Here is a 26,609-nt window from a genome sequence, read left to right on the forward strand (position 1 = left end):
GAACTGGAAGCACGAAGCAGGACTGAATCTCCCAGTACAGACATTTCCAGACAAGAAGCATTTCTCAGTATCAACAAACCACTGCAGGTTGGCTCTTCTGGCCCTGCAGCACGTAGCTGAAGGTAAAACCACCTTAGAAAAGACTCCACCGCTCCTACTTTGAAGGTGCTGCTAACAGCAGAAATCTTTTCCTTTAAGACATTTATGGCATGGTCACCATCTTGTCTTTGGTGCTTTTTCAATTGTCAGGAAAGAGACGCTGCTCCTCAATCACTTTAATGAAGTGCCAGAAAGCTGGCCAGAAATAAGCACTTGATCCCATCAGGAAATACTGCAGACTTCTATGGGAAAGGCCCTGACAGAAGATAAGTTTCTATATTTAAAGCACATTCAAGAAGCAATCACAGTTCCATTACCAATTTAAGGTGCTTTATTCTTTTTTAAATTACCGAAGGTTTAAGGTTAAAAAAAATAAACACAACGAAACCCCAAAACACTAGCTAAACCTTGTGTATTACTTTCAAAAAGACGGTATTTTCAAACCATTAAAGACTGCAGGACAGAAAACTCTTTTTTTGAAGGCTAAGAGACAGGCAGCACGTGAGGACCAAAATCCTCAGCCACACAGACTCTCATTCAAAGCGAACTGAAGCCTGCAGAAATCTTTCTTTTTTGTGTTTCTGTCCCCTGAAGGGTTCTCTCTCCTATTTCTGCCAACCACTTTGGAAACTAAATGCCTTCATGACAGAAGGATCCAGGGCTCCTGTCTTTTTCACTTGACTTCTGCACATCTCACCACCAAATCAGCAGCCTTATATCCACTGCTCAGGGTGCTGGGCAGCAGCTTTTGACTCCTACAGCAAATGCCATCAGCTGGTCCCAAGCCTAAAAGACTGGAAAAATCACTTCTCAAGGTTACTGCTGCCTGTGTCACTTAAGTGCCCTGTTCACACTCATTGAAGACAAGCCTCGGACTAGACCAACCTCTGGCATCACACGCTTATGGCACCAACACTGCCCAGATGCCCCTGCCCGCAAGCACCAGGGACTGCCTGGCTGCCCAGGCCTCTCTGCTCCAGCATTCCTCACATTTTTGACTGTGACAACGAGACCCCTTTTGTTGTTATCAGTGCACACCACTTCCCTGGACACAAGAGATCCAAGCTGGGTTACTTCCCAGCCAGGCAGGCTTGCTGAGCTGTTGGAAGGGCAGAGATAAGGTGCTGGAAAACTGAGGAAAGAACCCGAGGAGAAGAGCACATGAAGGAAAGGTCAAAAGATACATGTAATTTGAATAATTTTAACTCTCAGCAGTTTCAGAGCCTTTTAACATTTTCCATCTCTACCCCCCCTGCATAATAAACATTTTCTGTGTCAGCCTCAGAAAGGCCTGAACAGTTATTGCTTTGGGAAACACAGCGCCCAATGAATTAAAGATTTCAGCCCGGGCAAGAACTTCTAGAACATTATTCTGTGCTTTCACTGTACCATGATAATAAGGTATATATATGAGCCTGCCCCTATGGGAGAAAGGACTCAACCCCTTACGTTAGGCAAAAGGTTTACAAGCAGACTTTGACATCAAGAATAAAGATGAAATTCACTCACACAAGAGCAGTGCAAGCATTAAGCAACACTATACCAGCATGAGATTTGCCGCATTTAACAACCATATACCTGGCCAAAGCTTTCACGAGGGCTACTGCTAAGGGAACACATCACAGTTAACCCATTCATCTTTCTATGAAGAAAAAATGTTCCTTATTTACCTAGAGGGATGATCAAAAATCTCATGTAGCCGAGCCAGTCTGGGGTTTTGTGAGACAGCTGCTCTACAAAGAGCCTCAATACAGCACTGAGGTAATTCTGGGCTCCGGCCACTGCAATTTTAATGGGGTTTGGAGGTTGAGAATTGCAGTTACAGCTAGACAGAAAAAGAAGGAACATGTTCATAATTGTGCTTCCAACCAACTATTTCAGAACAAGTGAAAAAATGGGTTAATAACAACCAAAGCAGAAGAGAGCTCGTTCAACACACAAGCAATATCACAATTATCAGCAGCTTAAAACATTGTTAATAAAATGCAACATTGTTCAGTAGTTTCTTAATTGGTCTTCTTGCTTTTTTTTCCACAAATTTTGATAGTTTATAAAGGGTTGTATAAATGTACCCATTGCAACTAACAGCTGTGTTAGAACATACCTACAGCCCTCAGTACATAGCTGGGAAATGCCTCAAGGAATTGAGGACATTATCTGCAAATTAATTTAAGGGAAGAAAAAAAAAAAAGAAAAATTGTTTTAAAACCTATTATCTTCACATGTTTTACTGGTTATTAGATATGACATAGGAGGCAGCCTCTGAAGTACAATCTCTTAAAATCAGTGCTGTCAATGAAGAGAGACTTGTGTCCTCACACACATGGCAGAACAGCAACAACTTTGCAGGGCTAGCAAGTACAACTCAGACTTCAGGGGACTAAATTGGTGCAAAGTATTCCTTCACTGTTGAATGGAAAACTCCCTGAGCACTGGGGCACAGGAGCTGAGAGCCTTTTATAGCCAAGGACTGCCAGCCCTCCTTTCTGTTGGAGGCTCACCAACCGAAACAAGCAAAGCGGTCACTTACTATCTCTGTATCCTGGAGACAATAGTACTGAAAGCTGCCTGAATATCAGCTGAGGAGCATGTGCAGACCACTGGCAAGGTATGCTTTTGTAAGACATCTGATAGGTACTGAGGAGAGAACAGAACATGTTAAAGTCCTTTTAGCTACAGTTTGCCACATAAAAGTCTCATCTCCCCCCAGCCTCCTATGTATTATCACTGCAAAGCATGGGCACTCTCCCCATGTCCAACGTGTAGGTGATGCAGCTATTCCCCAGACACCTTTTCCTTGTGCATCAGCCTTAGAAAAGCTCTTCCTCTACAAAGATGGAACCACTGCATCTGCTTGACAAACACTACATCCAAAACATGACATTTCTGGCAACAATGACTCTAGACCAGCAGTTCTCATGGCCGCAGGGAGCAGGGAGCAGCAGAAGGCTGTTTGCCTAGCAGACAGCTCTGGGTAAGAGCAGATGCTCTCTACTTACCTGCCTGCAGAACTGCACATGCAGTGCTCTCTGATTTAAAATGACTTGACAAACACAATATTCTAATATTTTACCTACCCTCGAATACCAAAACGACGACAAAAAAATAGTGCTACCAACACACATCCCTTGTGTTGGACCTTTCCCCCTCCACGCAGCTCAAAGGGAAAAAAGTTAACATACTCCTGAAGTATGTATGGATAAAAGGTTGACAAGTGCCCACAGTTATCTCATGCTTTCAAATTCTGCACCACGAATACACACACCCTGGCCAATGCCATTATCATCTCATCTGATACTGTATACAGTGCTGGAAGAAATCTGCACAGCTTTCTCTCCATCTCTAGATGGCATTTCTCCCTCTTCTGTGTTTAGAGTGACTTGGAACCTGTAACTCAACTGGTATTTTTGATCTCTCAGACACTGAGACCCCAGTTCTACTAGAAGCAGAGAGCAAAATCAGCCAACGTAACTCCACAAACCTAGCACAAGTTCTACAGCCCACAGTCAACCATTACTCATTTATGTGCCTCTCCTCTCTATATTTTATTGCTGTCTCAAACTGAGGATCATAAAGGAGCAAAATTTGTTCTGACCCCCCACCCAAACCCAAAGCAAATGATCCCACATTGCCAATACAAGAGAGCAGTGCTCAGAATTCTCCTTAACACAAACATCACACATTAAGATAAGATGTGGTAATGCATCCCCAGACAAGAATCACAAAAATATGTGCAAAGCAATAATGCTGAGCTGAAGTATTTTCTCCTGTGCCATTACCAGTGCCCAGCAACATCTGTCTAAACCACAGATGTGTCCTCCCTGCTTCCTTTATCCCTTCCTACCATAGTAGAGAAGCAAGCTCACGAGTGCAAGGTTCTAGCCATACCTGTTGTGCTGCTAACCAGAAGAAATAGCCTCTCAGAGAAAAGAGGAAATCCCTGGGAAAAGATTGAGCTGACACAGCTTCAAGAAAATCCATAGCATCTCCTGGTGAAACTCTATCTGTAGGCAATGAACCTTCAATATGCTGCCACCCCCATGAACCACCACTGCTCTTCAATCAAGCAGCAGAACCTACTTGTTTAGTGGTAAAGGTCAATTCCCAAGGAAGAACAGTGTATCAGATTGTGTCTCCTGCCTTTACCTGGCCTTGCCAATCAGAAGTATTGACAAGAATAATGTTTTCTGGCAGCTGGTCGTCAGAAACCAGGATGTGATTTAGTTGGTCGTACACGGTTTTCCTGGGGATCTGGAAATGAAGACACAGAACAGAACAACAGAAGATATCAGCTTTAATCCTTACACCATTGGCTCCAGCTCCTGTAGTCTGAGAGAGGTGGCTCTGCATGGGCTGGCCAGTTCTTGGTCACTCCATCAGCAACACATGCTAGTGGACACATTGATTGCTGGCAGTGACATTTGTCAGCTTCTTCAGCACTGCAATATTCTGCAGGCTCCTTCATTAGCCACCTTGGTTTTGTCAGCCATTACTCCTTCCGCAATGCACTTTTCTTAACTCACTTTATACCAACTAACTCAAGGAATTCTGGATTTACAGAAATCAGCAACTATCTCTGTCAAGGAGGGAATTAACTGCAGTTAACAAGAGCATGGCACAGAGATATTCTGCATAAATCAGTCCACTTTTGCAACTTCCTTATTTCAAAGGAGTAATTTCCCTTATTTCAAAGGAGTAATTCCTCAAAGCATCTTTATTTGTTCCTCATCACCACAATCTGTTCCAGTGTTTTCAATTTACGGCTGGCAACAAGCTGGCAAAGCCCAGCAGACAGCATGGAAGGTACAATTATCAGCCAAGAAGTGATTTTCCTCCTTCCTGGAACTGTGAGGTCCAGTTCCTTTCCAGCAGGGACAGCACTTGGGCCACAAGGAAAGGGACCACAGGAGACAGATAGAGAACACAAAAGCCATGAGTGGCTGGAGACAGAGAAATATTATTCACACCTGTAAGTGGTGCCGGGTGTCTGGAGATCGTTCATTATCCAGACTGTTCGCTCTCTCGTTCTGCGGCCTCACTGGCTGCCTCTCCTTTAGAGACGTGCTTCTTCCCCGGCGTCCCGTCTGCTTCCCTTCAGACCTGCTAGAGAGAAGTGCTTTCATTCTAGACCTGGCTCATATCTGAGCAAAATTCATCCCCAAACTCCTAGATCAACCCCATCTGGCAACCTCAGCAATGCGACCCAAGGCACTGGAGATTCACATGTAAATCTGAGCTAACCTGAGACCTGTTAATTCTGCTTCTGATGGTTCAGAAGCTATAAAGCACATGGTTCAGCTATACAGAATGTTGTCATCATGTTCTCAGAGTCACAGGCAGACTTCCACAGCAAGACACACACCACCACCATGCTAATCACCACTCCAGCGTAACATGAACCAGCCACACAAACTGCAGAAATGCCCCCAAAAGCAGCACAGAAATGCCTCTTCAAAAGAGCCTCTATTTGCTCACAATTAACCAAAGAAACTATACGGTGTGGTGGTTGAAGTCCACGTTCACTCCCCTGTTAGGGAACTTAAAAAGTTGACAACCACCTTTATGGCCAAAATCTGCACCAGCTGATCTAACAACAGTATCTTTGAGCACGCAGCCCCAGAGTACGCATCCCTGAGCAACATCAGGGCAATATTCCTTTTCAGGGTTCTTGGTATTCGTTTATCAAGTGCCCAAGGCCCACCTCTCAAGTGCCTGAACACAAGGATGGGCTCCTTGCGGGTCAATGCCTAAAGGCCATACTGAACAAATGCTAGCAGGCTGTCCATGTCCTCCCAAGCAGGGCTGCTCTACCTGGTGGATGGGATAATGAGGGACTCCGTCTTGGTGATCTTCCCGCTGGGCGGGAGCTTCTCAACAAACACATCTGGTGTGGGAAGCTCAGCTTCTTGAACCTCAGCTTGCTGGCTGGACTCCTGCAAACACACAGAACTAAGTCAGGAACAAACCCTTCCCTCTCTGGGACTACCACGAGGGCTAGCAGGAGGGACACCTGGCTGGGCTACATGCAGCCTGTCCCTTCCAGACACACTGCTCATGGCTAAAGGGGACAAGTCAATACTGTCTTGTTGAGAGAGAAATACATTGGAGAAAGGTACAAATAGCGTGTCTTCAGCACAGCAACTTGAGCTTTGGGACTTTTTTTCCCCAGGACCAGCTTGATTTCTGCCAATTCAGCTGGAAGTAGTAGTTCTGCCTGACATAACGCACCAGCCCCAAGAATACTTTCCAGGATGATACACGTGCTCAGCAGCATACCTTAGGCCAGCTTTCCTCAAACCAAGAGAAAGGCTGCTTAAGAAGAAGGCCATGTAGAGCATTGTAATTTCAAAAGGCTGAAAGACAAGAACCTCCAACAACTGAGGTCAGGAGCAGAGCTCAGCATTATCTTCACTGCAGCTAACATTGTCTGCATCAGTTGTGTTGTATATGCTGCTATATGAACAGGTAGACACGTGCCACAGAACGCAGCTCACAGTTGACAACCAAACTGCCAGGAGGAATGTTAACAAGTGAGTTTTCAACTTACAAAAGATACAGTGTCAGAAATACTGTCGCCTGGATGTTTGGTTCCGAGGGTCTTTGACTTTTCAGGCACTTCTACCTGCTTGAGAAGAGAAAACCATTAGAAGGTATGACAGAAGCACAATTTTTCACCCATGCTCTCTGGATGAGGCTGTTCAGAAGTCACAGTTTAAATACTGCACAGCTCTGCAGCACAGCCGTGAGTGCTTCTGTTCACATCAGAACTGAATATGTTAGCGTGGGACATGGCAAGGCAGCAGCTGAATCCTGCTAACAGAGATTTAATGCAACGGTCACATTTAAAAATTGGGTAAAAAAACCCTATGAGAAGATCTGGTACCAACCCAAAAGGACCCAGGCCTTGCAAAGGCCTCCTCCCGCGGTTCTGCAGATGTGGTACCAGACACAGTTAGGCATTAACCAGCACAGACTGCCCTGCAGCTGCTTCACAGAACCAGCCTTGGTGTCTTCAAACTCAGCGGCCTCCCAGCAATGCCAAGGCCTGGCACTGCTCTTGACAACACAGAGCTGGATCAGACAAGGGATGACACAGGCATTGATCACAGATAAGAAACACACGTGTCTCGTGAACATGACAGCTTGTGAGACCAAGGGAAGGTGCTCAGGGCAAGGCCTCCACTGAAACCTCTGTTCTGGAGCTCCTGGACACAGACAAGGCAAGTCCAGCCCTGAGCCCACTCGCTCCCATCAAGGCTGCTCACTAGTGCTGTGACAGGAGGTGCTCCAGCTCCCTTCCTTCCCTCAGTCTTAGATACTCAGTGCCTGAAACCCTCAGACAGATCCATTTCTACACTAAGAGACGTACTTTACACTGTACAGTGTACACAGAGGCAAGGAAGTCCCCCAGAACTGGGGCTGATATTCTCTGTGCCTAGTACTCCCATCCAACAGGAGATGGAAAAGGGTGAGCAGCATTCACTTCAGCATTCACTCCCAACCACCAGGAAAAGCAACCTGACATCAGTGTGGTAAAGCTTCCTCCGAGCAGGGTCAGGGAATCCCTAAAGCTTGCAGGCAACATCTCCCATCCTGGCTACTGCAAGTGCATTGAAAACATGGAGATATTCATTCCATTAGCAAGTATTCAATACATAAACTGAAGATGTTGACTTAACACTTAATTTCTGTTAAAAAATAAAAAATAAAATCCCTCTTTCTTGGCAGAATATTCACGTCTCTGTATCCAAGTCTTTGGAGGAGGTCAGAGAGGGTGCTTTAATTTACACATGTAAATAGAGATAGCGCAGGTATCAAGGATGAACACGACAGGTTAGCACTGTGTGGTCAGAGCACTTTAATTTCAAAGGGACTGTAGATGGACAGACAAGGCCTTGAGGCTGCTATGTTAACTGCAGACAGATAACCTTCCTGAGACGACTTACAGGACTTGATGGCTCTCTCTGGCTCTTGATGCTGTGGATGCTACCAATTTCTGTCTGAGAGCTGGAGTGCGACAGTCCTTCAAAATAAGGTCTGAATAAGGAAAGCAAAAACAGTTTGTTTTTATTAAGAACATTAACAGAGAAATTCCACTATGTTCTCAGCAAAGAAACGTGACTGTTCCAGAGGTGTCTTACCACTCCTCTACACTTCCAGTACAATTTACAAGCTACTTTTGATCCTGTGAGTGAAAGGAAGGGGAGGAAAAGTCTCCAGAACGGCAAGAGAAGCCTGAAAGTCCAAGGAGTCCTGTCTAGCCCTGGCACTGACTGACTGACCTCCATGTAACAGCTCCAACATGTCAGCTGTCACCCACCAGATCATATTTATAAAGCACTTACAAGGAATGCCTGCATGCTCTCACGCGACACACCAAACAGAAATTTTTACTTCCATAAAATCTGGGATGGGCCCATGGGCCCAGCATTTTCACACAGCAGAACAGAACGCACATTCACCCCACACGAGCAGTTGTGCCTTTACTACCCCAAGCACCAGGTGCAGAGTTTCACACTGAGGCTTTTGTTTCAGCTTTGCAAACGCTGATTGAACTACACGGCATTCCAGACAAGGTCTAGCTCTTGACTGAAAGACAGCAAGTGAAGGAGAATTACTGCTCCCCACCCATTCTCCACTCCTGTGGGTCAGTGACTCTTGGTGCTCATGTGCATTTTATTTCCAGCTTGCATCTGGACTTGGCTGCTGGCCCTAGGATCCAATTACACATTTGCTCACTAAGATAAGGTAGCAGCACATACAATCAGATTGTGCTTCCATGTAAAAAGGCAGATCATCATGGCAGGCTTCAAGACTCAATTACAATTCAACAAACTGATTTTCTTTTTGTTGCAGGAAAGAAATAATGCCTACAAGCATCAACATTTATCACATTCCTTTCGTGATATGAATGCAAGAACTGGACAGAGGAAGCCAGAAAGCATCTCCCCAGGACCAACTAGAAGCGATCCATAGCTCAGCTCCACAGTGCTGCCATACATCAGCACCTACAAAAGCTAGTTCAGAACAGGCTTGGGTGTATCTACTTCTGCTGCAGTCAGTCACCCTTAGGCCCTGAAGAGCTCCTTTGTTTCCTGCAGTTCGACTTCCTTAATCCCTGCAAAGACTTTCTTTCCACACAGAATCTTATCAGCTTTCCCAGAAAGACTGCCTTGTCTATCACTGCTACTGCTTCTGCAGCTTCCAACGCTTCTTCTGCCACAGCACCAGATTTCTTTCTGTTTCTACCACCTCTTCAGAACATCTATGTGAAGTTTATTTCCACTGCCTGCCTGTCAGCAGTTCCTACCCCTGCGCTCAGGTGGCAGGCAGGCAGAGTATTTGCAAAGGGAACAAGAAAAAAATAAGAAGGGAAATTAGACACCCCACACCCAACTCACAAGCAATTATCAAGTTATCCTAACATATACTGCTGCTCTGACACCAAGTCAATGGAGGGTGGGAACAGGGCAGAGGGGTGAGAATAGAAACACCATCTAATCTGTGCTGACACTGCACACTGTCCCTCTTCAGTCCTAGCTCTCATGGGGACTAAGCCCCAAGCAGTTCCTCAAACTGACTGCTCTGCATCAGCCACCCCACACTTACTTTAACTTTGGCTTTGGAGTGCTCAAGACACTGTCGTCATCTTCCATTTCTGGCCCACTGTCACTGGGGTTCTCAATGTCCAGCGTGTCATACAGGAGGTCCAAGTCCTCCTCCACCTCTGGGACGTGCTCCGCTGGGTCCTGCTCTGAATCCAGAACCTATGTGCAGGAGGAAAGCAGGCATTGCTGACTGCTAGCTGTCAAACAGAGCCCGGGAAGCTTGGGAGTGAAGTTTGTCAGTGCCTGTGTAAGCTATACTTACCTGTTGGACTAGGTATCTTTGAACAAGTTATTAACCACGTTCACTGCTCAGCCCTATTCTGTAAACAAAGCCTTCAGAAAGCCCCTAACAGAGTCCCAGTATTCTTACAAGTACAGAATTGCAGTGCTCCCGATTGAGTAATCTGTTTTGTGTGTCACTGAAAAACTGAAAAAGTTGCCGTGACACATCCTAATTTCATATTTGGTACCCAAGCAGGCAGGAACGTGACAAAAATGTCCACAGAAGGTGTCTGAAACCTGGACAAGGATCAGCTACAACCCACATGCAAACCTGAAGAGAACAGGTATCTCATGTCAAAACTTCCCGAAGGTTTCTTCCCACATACAGAGTAAGCACACAGCTGTACCCAGCTCAGAGCTTGCTCTTTGAGTGGCAGCTCCAGAAAAACAGCAGGCTGCAGCCTCAGATACAGGTGCTGACTCTGCTGAGCTAACTTGGGAAGAACAGCAGAGCTAACAGGACTGTTTGGAAGTCAGGAAGCATGAAGAGTTGCTCACTCTTTCCCACAAACCACAGAATCTGCACGCAGACTGACAGCCAAGTGAGCTGTTAACTGTTTTTCTATCAGAAACTCAATGTTACACAGGCTCCTGGGTTCTGGATCTCTTTCATTTTTAGCTCTGACCAGACAGCTGTCTCTCCTGTCGATCTGCATTTCCTATCAAAGTTTTTCAAGTCTTGCCTGGCTGTTCTAGTAAGGTGATCAAACAGGCAGCAATTTAACTTCACAAGCAACATACGAAGTAGACTACTTGCCTTTGAAAGAGCCAAAGATAATTTCAAAGCCGTCTTTGAAACTAATGGGTACATGAATGTTTATCAAAATCTGCTTTGGATAAAACTTGATCTAGAAAACATTTGATGGCATTTTAAAGGTGGCCCTCAAGCTTCCATGCAAGGCCAGGGCATTAGGACAGGTCACATCAACTACAGACTTGGAAACAAAGTGAAGAGAACTAGGAGGAAACAGGATAATGTTCCTGATGACTACAGCAGGGTGCACACCAAGCAGTAAAGAGAGCAATATACAGACAGGAAGGCTTCCAGCACGCATTACTTACCTCATCAGACACTTTAAACCTCTTCAGCAATGCCACAACCTTCTGTTTGAAGTTTTGTTGCTGCAAGTCAAAGACATTTTTACATAAGTAAAGCATCAGTGAACTGTTTTCTCCCAGTAAGAAGCCCAGACACATGACACGGGTGCTCTAGCTGCTGCTTCAAGTCAAAAAACTGCTGGCACCACAAAGCAAGTCTCTGCTATACATGTTGAAATCAGCTTTTCCACACCTATGACACCTTCCTGCATTACAACAAAGTCCCACTCCACTAGACATTATGATAAGCCTTCTGGCCCCGACGGATGGCAAACCACTCTTGGTTGGACTCACAGTGGACAGCAAATTTCTGGTGAGCATCTGAGAGTCAACTTCTCTGATTCTTAACACTGCTGAGCCAACACAGGCATCTACCCACTGACCCAAAGAACAGACGTATTTTCTATCAACACAGCACTGTTTTCCCTGCTGCAGTTCATCCTGACAGGCTTGCTTGTGCGACTAGTAGCACTGCAGGAAAGTTGTGAGGCTTGTCCTTTGCACTTGTCTATCAGAAAAATGTTTTCCAAGTCCAATACCCGCAGATCTAGGAAACAGCAGGCACCAAGCCCAAAATAACAAACCCAACTGCTGCACCGCCTTTGTGCTCACTTGCACACAACAGCTATTTTTCTCTCGCAGGACCAAACAGCTGAGATTTAGCCTGAGCTACCCAGCCCTTCTCTGTCGCTGACCAACCTCACACGCACACTCTAAGGAAAAGGCACAGGAAAGCACAGGCAAGAGAGACGGTTCAGGGCATTTGAAGTGGCATCCCTGTCTCAGGAGGAAGGGGAGGAGAAAATGGCTAGTGCCGGGCCACTGTTTGGTGCAGCAAGTTGCTCATCCACTGGCTCGACTGTATCTCACGTGAGCTTTTCTTCTAAGTCCCACTGGTCCCACCACTCCGGCCTCAGACACTTCACGCCACCCCACTCTTCCAAACTTAGCCCTTTACCACTGAACATAAATACTGCAACCTGTGCAGCCTTCTACACAGCTGAAGTTCAGGTGAAATAAATTCACCAGGCTCAAACGCTGTCCAAAGAACTGCCCCCACTGCACTTGCAGGACCAACATGCTCTCATGCTCGAGTTGTGCCCTGATTCGGGATGTAAAGCTTGGCCTGGGTGGTAAAGCCAGCCACTGGCCTGATTGGTTTGACAGTTGGCAGGCAGGAGCCCTGGTGGGTTTGGAGCTGGGCTGATGTTAAATTTCCTGGCAGAGCCTAACCCAGTCTTGCACCAGCTCAACACACCAGAGATTCAGTACCAGCTCAATGGTCAGGGACAGAAAGTCATTCTTATTAGGAAGAAGTTGCTCACTTAGTAAGCTAGGGGTGTATTTTGCCCCGTGCTGTCACTAATGCCTGAAAAAAATACTAAGGACATCAGGCATATGAGCTAGCATACTCCTAATCTATAGAGGATCTTCTTAATTGTAGGTTTAGGTCAAAACAGTGTTTATTCCAGACCTTCTCAAGACACAGATTTCAAAAATAGCTTCACAGAAGGTACAAATGAACTCCAAACCAACTCCTAAGTCCAAAAAGAAACCTAGCTCATTATGGTGATTTGAGTTATTGTCATCGCAGACATGCACAAGCACTTGTGTCAGCAGAAAGCTGCATTATGGTGCAGTCCAGCACAAGTCAGTGCTCCACACAGGAGTTTTACAGACAATCACATGCTTGCTGTGAGAGGGCAGATGGCGGCATGCTACCTACCAAAGCCTTGAATATCCAGCTACTTCTTTTCTTCAAAAGCACATGCACCACCTCAGGTTCATCGTCAAGCTCCAGCCCCTAACTGAGCTACTTAACTTCATTTTGAAACCTTTCCACAAGCCTCTCCCATGCAGAGCACAAGCAGAAGAGCTTCCCTTCACTTGAAGCTACACTTTCAGGACTTAGGTGAGCACAGATTCTGCCCTGGCTTCGTTATGAGGCTGAATTTCACATGCTTACATGATTTTTGGAGCTCCCTCATCTTGCAGTCAAAGGACACTCACGACACACACACCACGGACTGCCCCACTCCCTGCTCTGACAGCTTCTGCTAGCTCTTCACATGCTGTGACCATGCCCCCAGGCTCCCTGCTGGGCCAGCGTGTCTAGTGCTGCCGCTCCCACAAGCCACATGCGCTGCAAATCCTGGCCAAACCCCATCAGTGTTAGTAAAACTAATTTCCACCGACCCTGGTTATGGACGTCGTTCTTACTATCGATCTCCGCTGCTTCTTGGGCTTCCCCAGCTCGTACTCATCATCATCCAAATCCTGAACAGAAAGAGGATTCCTTTGTTACCTTCGTGGCTTGGGGACACACGAGCATTTAAGGGCTAACAGTGTTCCCTCTATGAACCTGCTGCTCTATCTTCCAGGCATTCAGCATTTGCTTTAATTGTTTGTGGTTATGGTGGCAGAGGGAAAAGGAATTGAGCCAGGTCTGCAGAGAGCCAGAATACCAGAACAGAGAAGCAAAACAGCCCTAGTTCTACATTGAAGGAACAAGGATACTCTCAGCCCCACGTCGCAGGGGGCTCCTCTCAGTCCCTCCAAGAGGTGGAAGGAAAGTGATGCCAGAGTCTGAGAGCAACTAAGATCCAAACTCAAATGCATCTCACATCGACTCAGGGGTTCTCTGTAAGGACTCATTGTGCAGAAGGTATTAAAGACTAACATCTGACTCGGATCCCACTGGCCCTTTCATGACAGCTGGGGGCCTAGTTGGGCTCTTGGAATCCAATCAGCATTACAGAAGCAATCAACTGATGCCTTGACCATTAAGCAGAGAAATGCACAGGACTGCCAATATTTTAGTGTTTAAAGGGGGCTCAAGTCAACACATAAGATAAATCACAGCACAGTGGAAGAAATGGGATCCTGTGCATCTCCATTCTCCTTCTGCCATGGCAGCTGAACACTCGGTAACAGTCTCGCACTGTCATGGTCTAGCTAAAGAATTAGACTTACAGCTCCAAGCACAGGCTGAGAATGTACGTGCTCTACAGAACTCCTCACCAGGAGAAACCATGCCCTAAACAGTACCTGGCCCTGTACGGCATCATCACTGGCCTCCTGCTCAGAAGAGAAGCTCTCGTACTCTTCCTCGGAATAGTTGTCTGAAAGGGAAGGAAAGAGGGGAGAGATCCCATGAAACTCCTTTAATGCGAGGGGACAATCTCAACTCAGGAGCAAAGAAAGCCTGCTAACAGTCATAAACCAGGAAAGGGGACACACAAGGGCCTGACAGTTTATCTTCTATCTGTGCCTGAACCAGTCAGATGGGAACCTCCTGCAGGTGAGGAACAAGGAAGATATATCTGACAGGAAGGACATACCAGCACGCAGATAAGACTCCTTGAAATACCATCCCCTTTTACCCTGGGAAGAACCACCTGGAAGACAGCAGCAAGTACAGAGGTTTCCCCACAAGGAAATTTTTCCCCCCTTAAGTGAGCACAACTAGCTTACGGAAGCAAATAAGACATGACAGGAGAGTCTAAATTCTATCGAGGTGACACTTGAGGTGTCCTGCCTGGCCTCAGGCAGCAACACACAAGCACCTGCACGCACTATCTTCAACAGGTCACTCTTCTGGCAGTGAGCAGAAGCGTGGTACTACAAAGAAGGTGGAAGATCATCACAATTAAAAACCCAATGACTTTCTTACACAGTGCACAACGCTTGGATTTGCTCTCTTTAAACCAGACCAGAGCCCACAGAAAACACGTGGCAGCTTTCTAGGTCTTACAGAAGTTAATGACATTTGTTGTACAACACCCAAAGGAAAAAGAAGTTGGAAGAGCAGCTTAAATGTGCATCTCCTGAATATGACCCTGCTAGCCTGGTGAGAAGCTACAGGTTCTCAGCACACCTACCAGTAATGCTGGAAGAGCACACGTCTAACTTGCTGGATGGCTCAAGCCTGGTATGATATGCAGAAGAACCTTTGACAATCCCCAGCTCCTGTCACACTCCCTGCTTACACAGCAACAGGTTTGCAAAGTTGGTTTTCTTTGCAGCAACCAGTTACAGGTACAGAACTCGTGCAAACCAGTTCTCATTTGTCCCCAGAAGCACCTAAGCCCAGGTGGGGTTTAACTGCAGCTAGTTTAGGAAGACACTAGTCCTCAGAGCGTGTGGTTGTACTCTTACCTGTAGACTTGATTTTCTGGCTGGGCTGCATCGTGCTGTCTTCATGGTCAATTGGCTGACTTGACAAGGAGAAGATCCAGATTTCTGCTACCTTCACTGCAGCTTCTTTGATGTTGCTGAAGAGGCTTAGTACCTGGCCACCTTCTGTGGGGTGCTGCATGACCTGGGACAGAAATAAAGCAGTACCAATCTGCATTTAAATGTATTTAAACTTGCACCATTTCCATACTATGAGAGCTATTTATGTTACTAGAGTTACTTCAGATTTCCAGGTACAGAAGGAAGCCAACACCCTGCAACTGCAGAAGCCACTTGCAGGCAATTTGCAATGCTAGTTGAGATTTTACTTGACTATTAATGCAAGTGATGGAAAGAAAGGAAAAATTTTCTGAGTGTGATAGCTCATCCTTGAAGCATGATACTTGATTACCTCATTACTATGTATTTGCTTCCACAACACAGTACTGATTTGACTTATCAAGTTACCAAGCTTCTGAACACCTAATTAAGGAACTTATTTCTGTGTTAAAGCCCAACAGAAGAGCCAGCAAAAGCAAAAATTCTTGGTGGGGTACACAGCAAAGTGCTTTAGTGTCCTAAAGCAAAAATTCCTGCTCCAGAGAGCTGGCACCTGAATCTCAGAGGAGCTGGCCACCCTGGGTTAATGAAGAGGTGTGTCACAAAAAAAAACAGGATGATAGAGGAGGCAGAGAGACATCTCAGTGTGGGTTTCTCTGCAGTTATCATCCCTTTGCCACCCACAGTTCACGGACCTATGCCCAGAACTTAAGGCTCAAGTTCTCCCCTTGCCCCACCAGAGTCAGAAATTGCTTCCCCACCCCTACTTGCCTGCGCCTTAGCTTTCTACCACACACCAGGCTGCCTTGTCAGCTCCTCAAATGACCTGAGCTGATGAGGAACATATGCCCCCTGCTATTAAACTCTGCTCAGACTCATGCCTCCAATAGCTTCTCATTGCTTTCTTTTGTTCCAGCTGCTACAATAACGTTTTTAAATGAGTCAGTGCTGTCTAGGGGTCATTACACTACAAAATGCAAAGAGGATATAGGATTTGTTTACCTGAAGTCTTCCATTTCAGAAATATTCCAGATGAGCTGGAGAGCAACTATTTCCCAAGAAAGTGAACCTTTGAAAATTTATGACCTTCTAACCTCAGTCAGCTGACATTACAGAAAGACCAAAAAAATAAGCCACACACAGCAGCAAGTGCCCAACACTTAGAAGCTCACTGATGGGTCTAATTAATGGGCCCACACATTTTCTGCCTCACAGCAATATTTAACTTCCAGTTCTTAAACAAACCAAACATGGTACAGGAAAAACATTAGCTACAACACTGTAAATTAGAATTTGGCTGCTTTAAATGGGAAATTCAACATTTACTGTAGGTCTAAGGGAAGCTTAACTCACACACAAGGAGTGTTCTTTATAATGAATTGTTTAACACAGTAATAACTCACCACAGCATAACATTATCTTACTTTGGATGGTAAGAAGTTGTTGATAGAATGTAGTCTGAGGAAAAATATTGGCGTTAAACTGAATTTGCTTCTGCTAAGCACATCTCTAAATATGCGAACACAAACGGCAGAGATTAAACGGGGCATGAAATAATGAAGCATGGAGCTAGGTAGGCCATTCAGAAAGCTTTAGTGAATAATTTACCCATTCCTGATTCCAGCATTAATTTTAAGTGTAAATCTGAAAATCTTTATTATTTACCTCTCATGCACAGGTAATTCCACCTAAATTACCAAGAACAACCAAACAGGAATTGCAAAGGGTGCAACTGCAAAGTGATAAAAACTACATGATGCTGAACTCTCATACAGTAGCAGAGGGAAACAGAGCAAACCTCAGTTGCTTTAACCTTAGTACTTCTTAGGGTTGGAAGACTTGCACAAGTGACCCTAACAGTTTTGTTTCTGCATATATGAAACAACAAAACATTTTTACATTTAAGAACACGAAACAAATGCATTAGTTGAACTCAACCAAATAAACTTAACTTTCTACTGTTTCTTTTGCAGAACACATTAAAAGAGAAAATGGACAAGTATTTAAATATGTGCTGAAGTGTCCTGAATGCAAAGGGGATTCACATTGCATTTGGGTGAAATTATTTGGACTCCTCCCAACTCAAAACAAAACCAAACAAGACTAAAAAATACCACAAACCTCATAAGCTAATAAGTAAGCCTCAAAAAACCTTTAGCTCTCGTGATATTAGCTAGGAAACACACAATGTTATTGCTCAATACTACAATCTTTTTAAAATATTTTTCTCTGACTACTAATTGCAGTTATTAAGACAGTTATATGAAATCCATACAGGTACTCCTCCATGAGGAAAGTAACAACACGGGTTAAAGAGAAGGGAATTGGGAAAATATCCCCCTTGTAAGTACGGATCATGACAAATGCTGCTCACCTCAGCCATGTTGATGGACCCAACAGCCAGAGTCTTGTAGCCCAAAATCGTTCGGTTCTTGTACCGTTTCCGCCGCTGCAGCATGATCTGAAGCTTGTTGCCTTCTCTCTTCAAGAAGTGAGGGTACTGAGGTTGGAAACACAACGAAAAAGGTTATTACATCCCGTAACGTTATCTCCCAGGCTGCCTGGTTCACGGCTCAATTCCATTTCTAGGGATTAGCCCCAGGGCTTTTAGAAGTGCCTACATGAACTAAACCTCAATGCACAACCCTCCATTATCCCAAAGAGGCCGCCAGCTCTGACAGAACCTCTCAGCTTTGGACTTTCATTTCCCCAGCCAAGCACTTCTCTCTCCCTTCATCCAGTCCTGATCCACCCTGAGGGAGCAGCAAAGCCACCTCTCACCTCAAGAACACAGCCTTGGCAAAGCTGTGCCAAAGCCCAAAGGCCACCTGAGTGACAAGAGGCAGGGGGAGAGCTCAGGGAACCCTGCACCTGCAGGAACAGTTCAAGCCCAGGGGTGCAGAGGAGCTGTTCTGTTTGTTAAGGGCTGAGACCGAGTCTGGTTCCAAAGCAATGAGCAGCCTCCGAGAAATGGGTTGGGCTGTGTGGGCCTGCAGAAAGGAGAACCTCATGGCAGGGATCCTACCTGCACATTGGACATACCTCAGTGAAAAATGCTTCATTTCACAGGCAGGAAGTATTTTTCCCTTGCTCTGGACATTATGAAAGTAACTTTCTGCCTATGAAAAAGCTTGATAAATACAAATGCTGGGTGTCACCAGAAACCTTAAGATATTAATTTGCAGTCCAGAGCAGGCCTGGCTGCTCTGCAGAGAGCCAGGAGCAGTGGCCGCACAAACAAGCGGAATACTAATTAACTGATTGCTCTGCAAGGACGGGATCTTCTGTGCACTGCACGAGGAAGTGGCCACACAGAAGAGAGGAACAACAGAACAGGCCACATAATTAAAAGGCCATCACAAAACACATCACACATCTCAACGCGCACAGCTTTCGGGACTAAATTGGATGGCTCAAGTCCACACACGTGCAGGTTTCTGATTTTCAAGTTGCGTTTCCTTACCACCTCTGATGAACATTCATAGAGATGATTTTAATAAAAAAGTACGGAGACACCCAGGCCACTCACCTCCTCAGCTAAAAGCAAGGTCCTCTGGAACAGCTGAGCCATTTCCCCTGTACCAACAAGCTATTTTTAACTGCTGCCAGGGCTTATGAACTCTACAGAATGGTTTCAACCAAAACTTTTCAGTAACTGCCAGTCCGTGACACAGTTTGGCTCAAAATATTTGGAAATGAGATGTTTAGAGGAAGCACCAAGCACCGCAAGGCACATCCAAGGGGTGAGACCATCACACACCCCAGAACAGCAGGAGGCAGTGCAAGAAATTCATTCTGAAGCCCAAGTGACAAAATCCCTTCCATCTGGAGAGATCAAACACAGGAATTAAGTGCTCTGGAGAGGTGTGAGGTTGTGCTTGAAATACCTAGGGAATTTCATTTGATCCTGAGAAACCCATGGGTCAGGAAAAGCAGTAAGGGCAGCTTACCTTTAAAGCAGCCAGAAAGGCTACTGCTGCTTTAGCCCTAGCTAGCGAGGTGAAACAGGATCGGACACACTACTTCTCCCATCTTACTCCAGCTGCATAACAGCAACAGGAAACTCCTCCCTTCTGTTGGAGTGAAAGCCTGCCAGCCACAACGGGCTGCGTGCTGTTGTGCCAGCCTGTCCTGTCACCTTAACGCTGACGAGGAAACGCTCGGTGTAAAGAACAAGAATTTCAACCAGGAGGAACAGCTGAGGAGGACGTGATTGTGAAGGTATGAGGGGCTGCACATGCAGACAGCTAGCATCGAGCAAGGCATCGAGCTGGGAGAGCTGACAGCACAGTATGGAGATGCTGGCTGCTGCAAGACGCTGAGACTCTCTCCTGCTGAGACATCCACATGCTTTTACTTTGTGGCCCAGCACCACGCTCAAAATATCCCAGGCGCTAAATTCAGACTGTACCTGGCCCAGGCTGTAGTCATTAGCTAAGAGTAGCTTCCAGCCATCGTCCAATTAAGAAACAATAAAAGCTGTCATAAAAGTCCTGCTGTGCCATTTCAGGAAGGCTTCCCAGGCCTTGCTGCATCCAAGAGCACTGATCCTGCCTGCAGTCAGAGAGCAGCAGCACATCTCTGCATTAAGCTCGCTCCTCTCACACCCTCCTTTCTGAGGGCTGACAGTGTCACGGACATCCTCCTCCTCTGTTCTGGCTCAATTCCCAGCCCCTTCAGGGGAAAACGACTTAAAAGCAGCGCTCTGTGCCCTGCTGCAGGATTGCTCCGAGCTGCAGAAAAACACACACGTTCCTGGTTAATTCCAAAAAGATGGGCAGAAACACTTGCTTCTTTCTGACATAGGACTGGCAGAGGGAGACGTGGCTCATCCTAAGGCTCTGCTCCCTGTCCTTGTAAAGCTGCAGCCCCCATGGCCACGCATACTTATTCCCAGCACGTGGCTTTATCATTCCTGTCCACAATGGAGGGCTGCAACGCTGCAGTTAACCCAGCCTGGGGGCTGCGTCAGGAGAGAACCACGAACACCAGCCATCTGTGTACCTGCCTGTGCAGTCCCGGGGTTATCATCCATCTGCAACCAAATCTCATCTGCTTTGAGTCTACCCAGGTCTCAGAGTAACAACCGGTCTGTCTCGCATCATCACTGGAGCCTTTCTTCTTACCAGATCAAACTCTCGACTTCAAAATCTAAGCGACAGTCCCAAAATACAGATAACCCAGATATGAATGCTTCTGAGCGTCTGTCTGACTGCTCTATGCACGCAGGATCCTCCCTCCTGCTTGCAGCAAGCCAGCCTCTATTCACCTCATTTCCCTACTCAGGAGGCAGCACCAGGGCAGGATGCTCTGAGGAACAGAGCAACCATCACAAAGATCTTGACCACAGACCCCCAAAGCGACAAATCTCACTGAAAAGCAGCAATTCCAGCAAGCACAGGCCCCGAGGCCGCGTCCCACCCTACCTGCAGCGAGAAGGTCAGCGCCAGTTCCGTCTCCACGTGTCCACTCGGGGGCAATACAATCTCGTGAGACCGCAGGATGCGCTTGGAGCCCTGCACAGAAACAAAGTCCACGTGGTGAATCCCCCAGCAGCCAGCCCTTTACTGCCCAACCTGACATGCTTGGCAGTGAAATCGGGGGGCTCCTGCCCTCCCTGATATCACCCAAAGCTGCCTTTGGGCTGCGTGGCCTGCCTCTCCCCAGGGAAAAGACAGGGCAGCAGATTCGGCAGGCAGGGCTGTCGGACAGCTTGAAGGACTGGGTGCTGATCTGCAGGCACTGCTGGAGCGGCTCTGGCCTTGGAGGGGGCAGAAGAGTGGGCTGGAAGGGAAGAAGCCTCGGATGGCCATCCCAGCCCCGTCCCGTTTATAGAAAAACTGGGAAACGTTTTCAGGGACTACCGCAGAGAAAGTGAACGGATGGAACTGACCTTGCACGTCTGTGAAATATTAATGAGATGAAAGGGAGATATTTGACTAATCAAGATTTGGGCATATTTACTGTCCCTCACTGCAACAAAGCAGCTTTTGTTCTGCCAAACCCCAGCATTCAGAAGCTGTGAGTCAGCCCCCACCCCTCGAGCTGCAGTCTGGGTTTGTGATTTCAGCCCGTAGGTATCAGGCTCCGCAGCGGGGTTTGGAGGCAGGCTGCAGTGTCACATGTAAACCTGCGGCATTAGCCACGACATACTGATCTCTTCTCTTGGTACACACACCCCTCCCTGGGGAAAGCGGAGATTTTAACCTGCTTGAACAACTCTGAGTTGATTGGGATTACAGAGAAAAAAATCCCCTAAGTGTTGCAGTCTGGAGACATGACAGGATTACTCCACATCCGCGCTGCTTGGGCTGCCATATGCTGAGTTACCGGGCTGCTTTCATTTCGGGGAACGTTTCAGGGAAAACTAGCAGGGAAGCATGACAAGCTGCTGCCTAGCAAACGCTCCCGCACTGTTCAAACAGTGGCAAGTTTCAGAGGCCGCTGGCTCGATATTCTGCTGAGGCTGCAGATTGGCTTTGTCCAGACGGGCTGATCTCCCAGGAGCACGGAACTGCAGCTCTCCAAAAAGCAGCATCTGGGAAACTAGACACAGGCAAGAGGGTAAACATGTCCCAGTATGTCCAAAACAGACCTAGGTATGGCTACCTCAGCCCCAGAACACATCCCGCGACGAGGGAGAGAGGCCCAGACTCCTTCACATCCCTTCCTCCCAAACACTTCTGCAGAGGTGCCCAGCTCCAGAAGGCCTGGAGACAGACAGCAGAGCAGGGGCAGAAACTGAAGGGTCCCCCCAGGAAAAGCAGCACGCGTGCGAGTGAAGCACAGCCAGCCTTGCCGCCGGCAACAGCGGCATCTGCTCGGCTGCTGCAAATCTCCTAGCAGTCATGGTCTTGCTTCACTCGTTACACAACCCTAAATCTAACGAAGGCCCAAATATAGCTGCTTTTAGAAGACTGCAGCAGATAAATAGAGCAACAGCTTGGGAAATGTTGCTGACAACTCTTTGAACATCCCTGTCCGGGAGGCTGCAAGGAGCCATGGGAAGCGCAGGTGTGATGCTCTCATTAGGTCTGAATTCAGTCATCCCCTCTGGAAGGGCTCCAGGGCCTGACACCTCTCTTGCAATTCCCTGTACAAAGGCAGCGAGTCCTTTGACAGAGATCATATATTTGATGATCCGATATCACCAGCTTCAAACAATAGCTGTGTCAGACACCCGAGTGCTGGCAAATTAAGTGGCCTTAAAAGAGCTTGTCAGCATCGTAATAACAACCTGCGAGCCAAAAAGGGGCTTTAATAAGAGTGCCTCCAATCTGCCTGCCTCGGGGACAGCTGCAGTGCTACCGACCTACCATTACATGGCACGTCACGAAGAGAGAGGGGTGATGATCGAACCCCGGTGCCAGGGACGCCCAAGGTGAAGCTACGGGCACCCTCTGGGACAGCAGTCATCGCAGCCACATTACCTCCAGGTCAGCTTGAAGGACAGACCAAGGGCAAAAAAGATGGCCCAGGGGTGCGAGGTGCAGCCTGCGACTTGGCGGAGAAGCACCCCAAACTTTCCCAGCGATACAGGATGAGTCCTTTTGCTTTCCAGTTCTTCAGGGATTGGCACTGCTGCAGAGGGGATTGCAGAACTGCTCGGGTTTCAGTGTCTGACTTACTATAGCAAGGCAGGTCACGACGTGTATCCAAAATAGACAAGAAAGTCCCATCTGTTAAAACCCCTCCAGACTTGCAGCTCTGGGGCACCACTTCCAGCCTTTTCACCCAGAGAAGGTAGAAGCACTGAGCACCAGACAGGAAGAGAAGGTTTTGTTCTAGTAAAAGCTACTGAATTTTCCTACCCAAGCCTGACACACTTCACACGTAGATCATTCACCGACAAGCCTCAGGCCCTTACAGGGATGCATCCACTGTCTTCAGTACGAACATATGGAAAGCTTTCAGCCGTGATAAGCAATATCTGACAGCGTGCAAATCCAGAGCTGTGTGTCTTCGGAGGTTCCCATGAGTTCAGGCAAGTGAAAATGTTCCCTACCTTTCTGTTCCCTGCCAGGGGTGTATGAACCCTCTCCAACACATAGGGACACGATTTTGCCCCAGCTGGACTGCTCACGGAGATGAGAGATGTTGGCTAAATCCTCAGCTGCATGTTCTTGCTCCATAGAGCCTTTGTGATTTCAACTCCCAAGCTAGATTTTGACACCACCAGATCTCTGCAGGCGTTTGTCTGTCCCTTTATTTGCAAAGCTGCTGCTTTTCAGCACAGTTAATGGTATTTGTCTACTTAGAGGTCCGCTAGGCTTTTAATCAGTAAGTACTTCAGAATTTGCAGTGCTGGGAGCACTCGAGCTCAGCTGATGCTGTGCCACAGTGTGGAACTTAGTCGCTTCCTTCTGAACCTGCCTCCAGGCAGCATGACCTATATGTAGGCACCTAATTAAATGGCACAAACCCATGCTGCAAAGTAGGTTGTTTACCTAGGATGATAGCTGTTTTTTATGGAAACAAATTAAAACGTACAGGCACTCAATAAATCCACTGACAAGCACACGGCTACAAAAACAGCTTGGGCTCCTAAGAGCAGAGCTGCCCCTCAGCAGGAGGCAGCCCAGCCTCCAGACCCTCCCATGCCAGGACCGAGTTACCAAGACGTTCTGCCCTAGAGTGAGCCGAAGCATGTTAAATAAACACAGACTAGGCTCGGATTTGGTGACAGCTCAGGAAGAACAGGTGACAGCATGTGATCTGTAATGGGCATCCTTACATACAGATAAAGCTCACGCTGAGCCCTCAGCAAGCGACAGTGAAATTTGGTAGAAACACAGGGAAGGACCACGAGAGACTGCCCATATACCCAGAACACCCCGATGTAGGTGGGAAGCGGCCTGTGGCTGTTATGGACCCTCACGTGGCTGTAAGCTCAGTTTAGGCATCCGCCAGTATCGATACCCAAGCAACACGTTTGATTCTCAGCACTGAGCAGCAATTACCTGCATTTTGACAGCAATGACCACAGAAATAAGCTCCTTATCCAATTCCTTTAAGACTACCAGTTTCTTTAGTGTCAAGCTGCACAACCTGCAAACAGGAACAGAAGAGAAACAGTTACAAACATGCCTGGAAAAGGAAAAGCTCCGAGCAGCTCTCACGCAGCAGCGTCTCAGTTTGAGGGAGAGCAGACTCCAGCCCCAAGCCACACACAGATACAGACACTGAGACAGCAGAAGTATCTGAGGCTTCCCGGGCTTTTCAGACTGAATTTCTCCAGCCTTCCACAAATATAAGGAGGACAAAAAATAAAAATGAGGTGGACAGCAGGTACATCTCACTGTTTGATGCAGACCCATGGCCTCACGGCACAGACCTCCAGGGACCCCAGCCTGGGAACTCTTGCTCTAAGTCAGACCAAAAGCTTTAGGGTCAGGGGAATTAAATTCCAGCAAGACAAAAGCAGTGGGTCAGGCTAATTTTAAACTTGTTTACAAAGCTTTACTAGTTTGTTGGCTTTTTTGGTTTCAGGCTCCGGGCTCCCAAAGATCTCACTCCCACCTCCTGTTGCTGACCCACGCATTCTCCTCCTTGCCCCCAAACAAAAGTGCTAACAAGTGGCTCAGACATCTCTAATGGGAAAGCACAAAAAGAATAGAAAAAAGGCGAGGGCTCACGCAGTGCCCTGGCGCTCACATGCCGCACATACGCGAGTAAATCACGTTCTTTACCCAGGCAATGCTACATTGTTCTGGCTAAAGCTGTTTGCACTTCTGCCTTCCAGCACCGGGACTTGGGAGGGGAGAGTGTTTGGACTAGGTGCAGCTCGAGTTAAAGCTCTGAGGTAATGGGACCGTGGTGCTGGCACTGTCACAACTTCGCAGAAGTTACCACCAGCTGGTTTAATTACGAGGGCGTGCCTAGAAAACAAACTTCGGGGAGGGCTAAACCTGAAGCAGACAGCTCAGCTTGAGGAAAGCTGAGGCCAGGGCAAGCTGCAGAGTCGGCTCTGGGGACTAGACACCGTCCATGACACAGGCCAGGAGCAGGCACATCCGATCCCTGCAGCATCTTCACGTTAGTGACTGAAGCCTGCTCCCGAACCACAGAGCTCCGTAGAGGAAAGCCAAGTCCAAATCCAAGCCCCAAATCCAGCTCGCTGGAAGCCAGAGGAGGCTCGAACCGGAGCACAGGACGGAGCACAGCTTTCCCTCAGCATCCCGATGGAAGCAGCACACACAGACACACGCGCGGCCATCCCCATCGAGCGTCCTGGCCAGGATCTGGAGGAAGGAGGCTGTGATGCCATTTGTTTTCTTTGCAACACTGGAACTGGAGGACAATTGCACCGGGCTTGCCAAAACCCACAGGGCTTTGGCCGGTCAGGTGGCAAGAGCAGAGGTAGGACAACACACTGGCATTGTCTCGGCCGACAGGCAAGGAACAAAAGCCTTTTCTGCCCGGCCCCGAGCTCGAGGAGGAAAAAGGTACGCGAGGAAACAATGGTGTTCTCAGCACACAGAGCACAGCACAAGAAGGGCGTTCTGTTCTCTGCTGGGCATTCCTTCAATCCATCATTTATGAGCTTTGATCAAGCCCTGTGGAGCACTTGCTGCTCAGAGAAAAAAAAAATAGAAAAAAAAATTAAAAGCCTCCTTTAGAGTGATCAGAAAAACAAAAGCAGTTAAAAAGAGACGGGACGCATCTGCTTTCTTTATCCCCCACTGCTGGACTGCTGGTACTGAAAGACACTTCTCACAAACAACAATGAAATGTTTATCTCCTCCATTAGGGGACAAATAAAGACAACTAAAAGCAGACAGTTTAAATCCCACCAGAACACCCTCACGCTTAGCGTGTGTAGAGTCCCAGGTCTCCAGTCTAAATTTGCAGCTTACAAATCAAAGCAGCCTTCAGAACAAGTGGCAGAAACGGGCCGTGCAGCCCTCAAATCGTCACAAAAGCAGCATATTCCAAGTGTGCCAGCATGTACAGAGCTGGGTGGCACCTGGGGGCCACTCACCCGGCACGGACACCAGCCACATTGCCACCCCTCAAAACCATGGCAGCAGGTTTTCAAACAGGACAGAGACGGGAAGACCTGGAAAGATCTTAAAAATAATAATAAAAAAATAGACTGAGGTTTCATTTGGAAGTTTCACGTACGTACACCATCTCTGCGAACACTGAAACATCGCCGTGTACACAGCCACGTAACGGGAACTGAGGAAGCCTCAGGCCTGAGGCTGAAGGAGCCCCCGGTATTTTAAGCAGCCTATGAAAAATCTGCAGCTGCACGGCAGCAAGCACAGGCAAACACTCCGTGTG

General features: G+C 47.2%; 1 protein-coding gene across 13 annotated transcripts in view; it reads right to left on the reverse strand.

Moving 5' to 3' along the window:
• The window catches only part of PACS2 (phosphofurin acidic cluster sorting protein 2), a 70,586-nt gene that overhangs the window by 21,953 nt on the left and 22,024 nt on the right, over positions 1–26,609 (reverse strand). For 4 of the 13 annotated variants that reach the window (XR_004753003.1, XR_004753002.1, XM_035333736.1 and 1 more), the window contains exons 2-16: positions 24,284–24,371; positions 20,750–20,839; positions 17,698–17,823; positions 15,246–15,408; positions 14,136–14,209; positions 13,284–13,364; positions 11,052–11,111; positions 9,709–9,866; positions 8,046–8,136; positions 6,647–6,724; positions 5,911–6,032; positions 5,067–5,202; positions 4,246–4,350; positions 2,630–2,736; positions 1,770–1,924 (exon numbers count right to left, since the gene is read on the reverse strand). Coding sequence is in view for 11 of the 13 variants with exons in the window: in XM_035333736.1 (XP_035189627.1) it covers positions 1,770–1,924; positions 2,630–2,736; positions 4,246–4,350; positions 5,067–5,202; positions 5,911–6,032; positions 6,647–6,724; positions 8,046–8,136; positions 9,709–9,866; positions 11,052–11,111; positions 13,284–13,364; positions 14,136–14,209; positions 15,246–15,408; positions 17,698–17,823; positions 20,750–20,839; positions 24,284–24,371 (1,634 nt within the window). In the remaining 2 variants the exon portion in view is untranslated. Of the gene's footprint in view, positions 1–1,769; positions 1,925–2,629; positions 2,737–4,245; positions 4,351–5,066; positions 5,203–5,910; positions 6,033–6,646; positions 6,725–8,045; positions 8,137–9,708; positions 9,867–11,051; positions 11,112–13,283; positions 13,365–14,135; positions 14,210–15,245; positions 15,409–17,697; positions 17,824–20,749; positions 20,840–24,283; positions 24,372–25,630; positions 25,635–26,609 lie in introns of all 13 variants that reach the window. The other 9 variants (XM_035333738.1, XM_035333740.1, XM_035333737.1 and 6 more) reach the window with 7 other exon arrangements.

Source organism: Oxyura jamaicensis, chromosome 8 (genome assembly GCF_011077185.1).
Source record: "Oxyura jamaicensis isolate SHBP4307 breed ruddy duck chromosome 8, BPBGC_Ojam_1.0, whole genome shotgun sequence".
NCBI lineage: Eukaryota > Metazoa > Chordata > Aves > Anseriformes > Anatidae > Oxyura > Oxyura jamaicensis.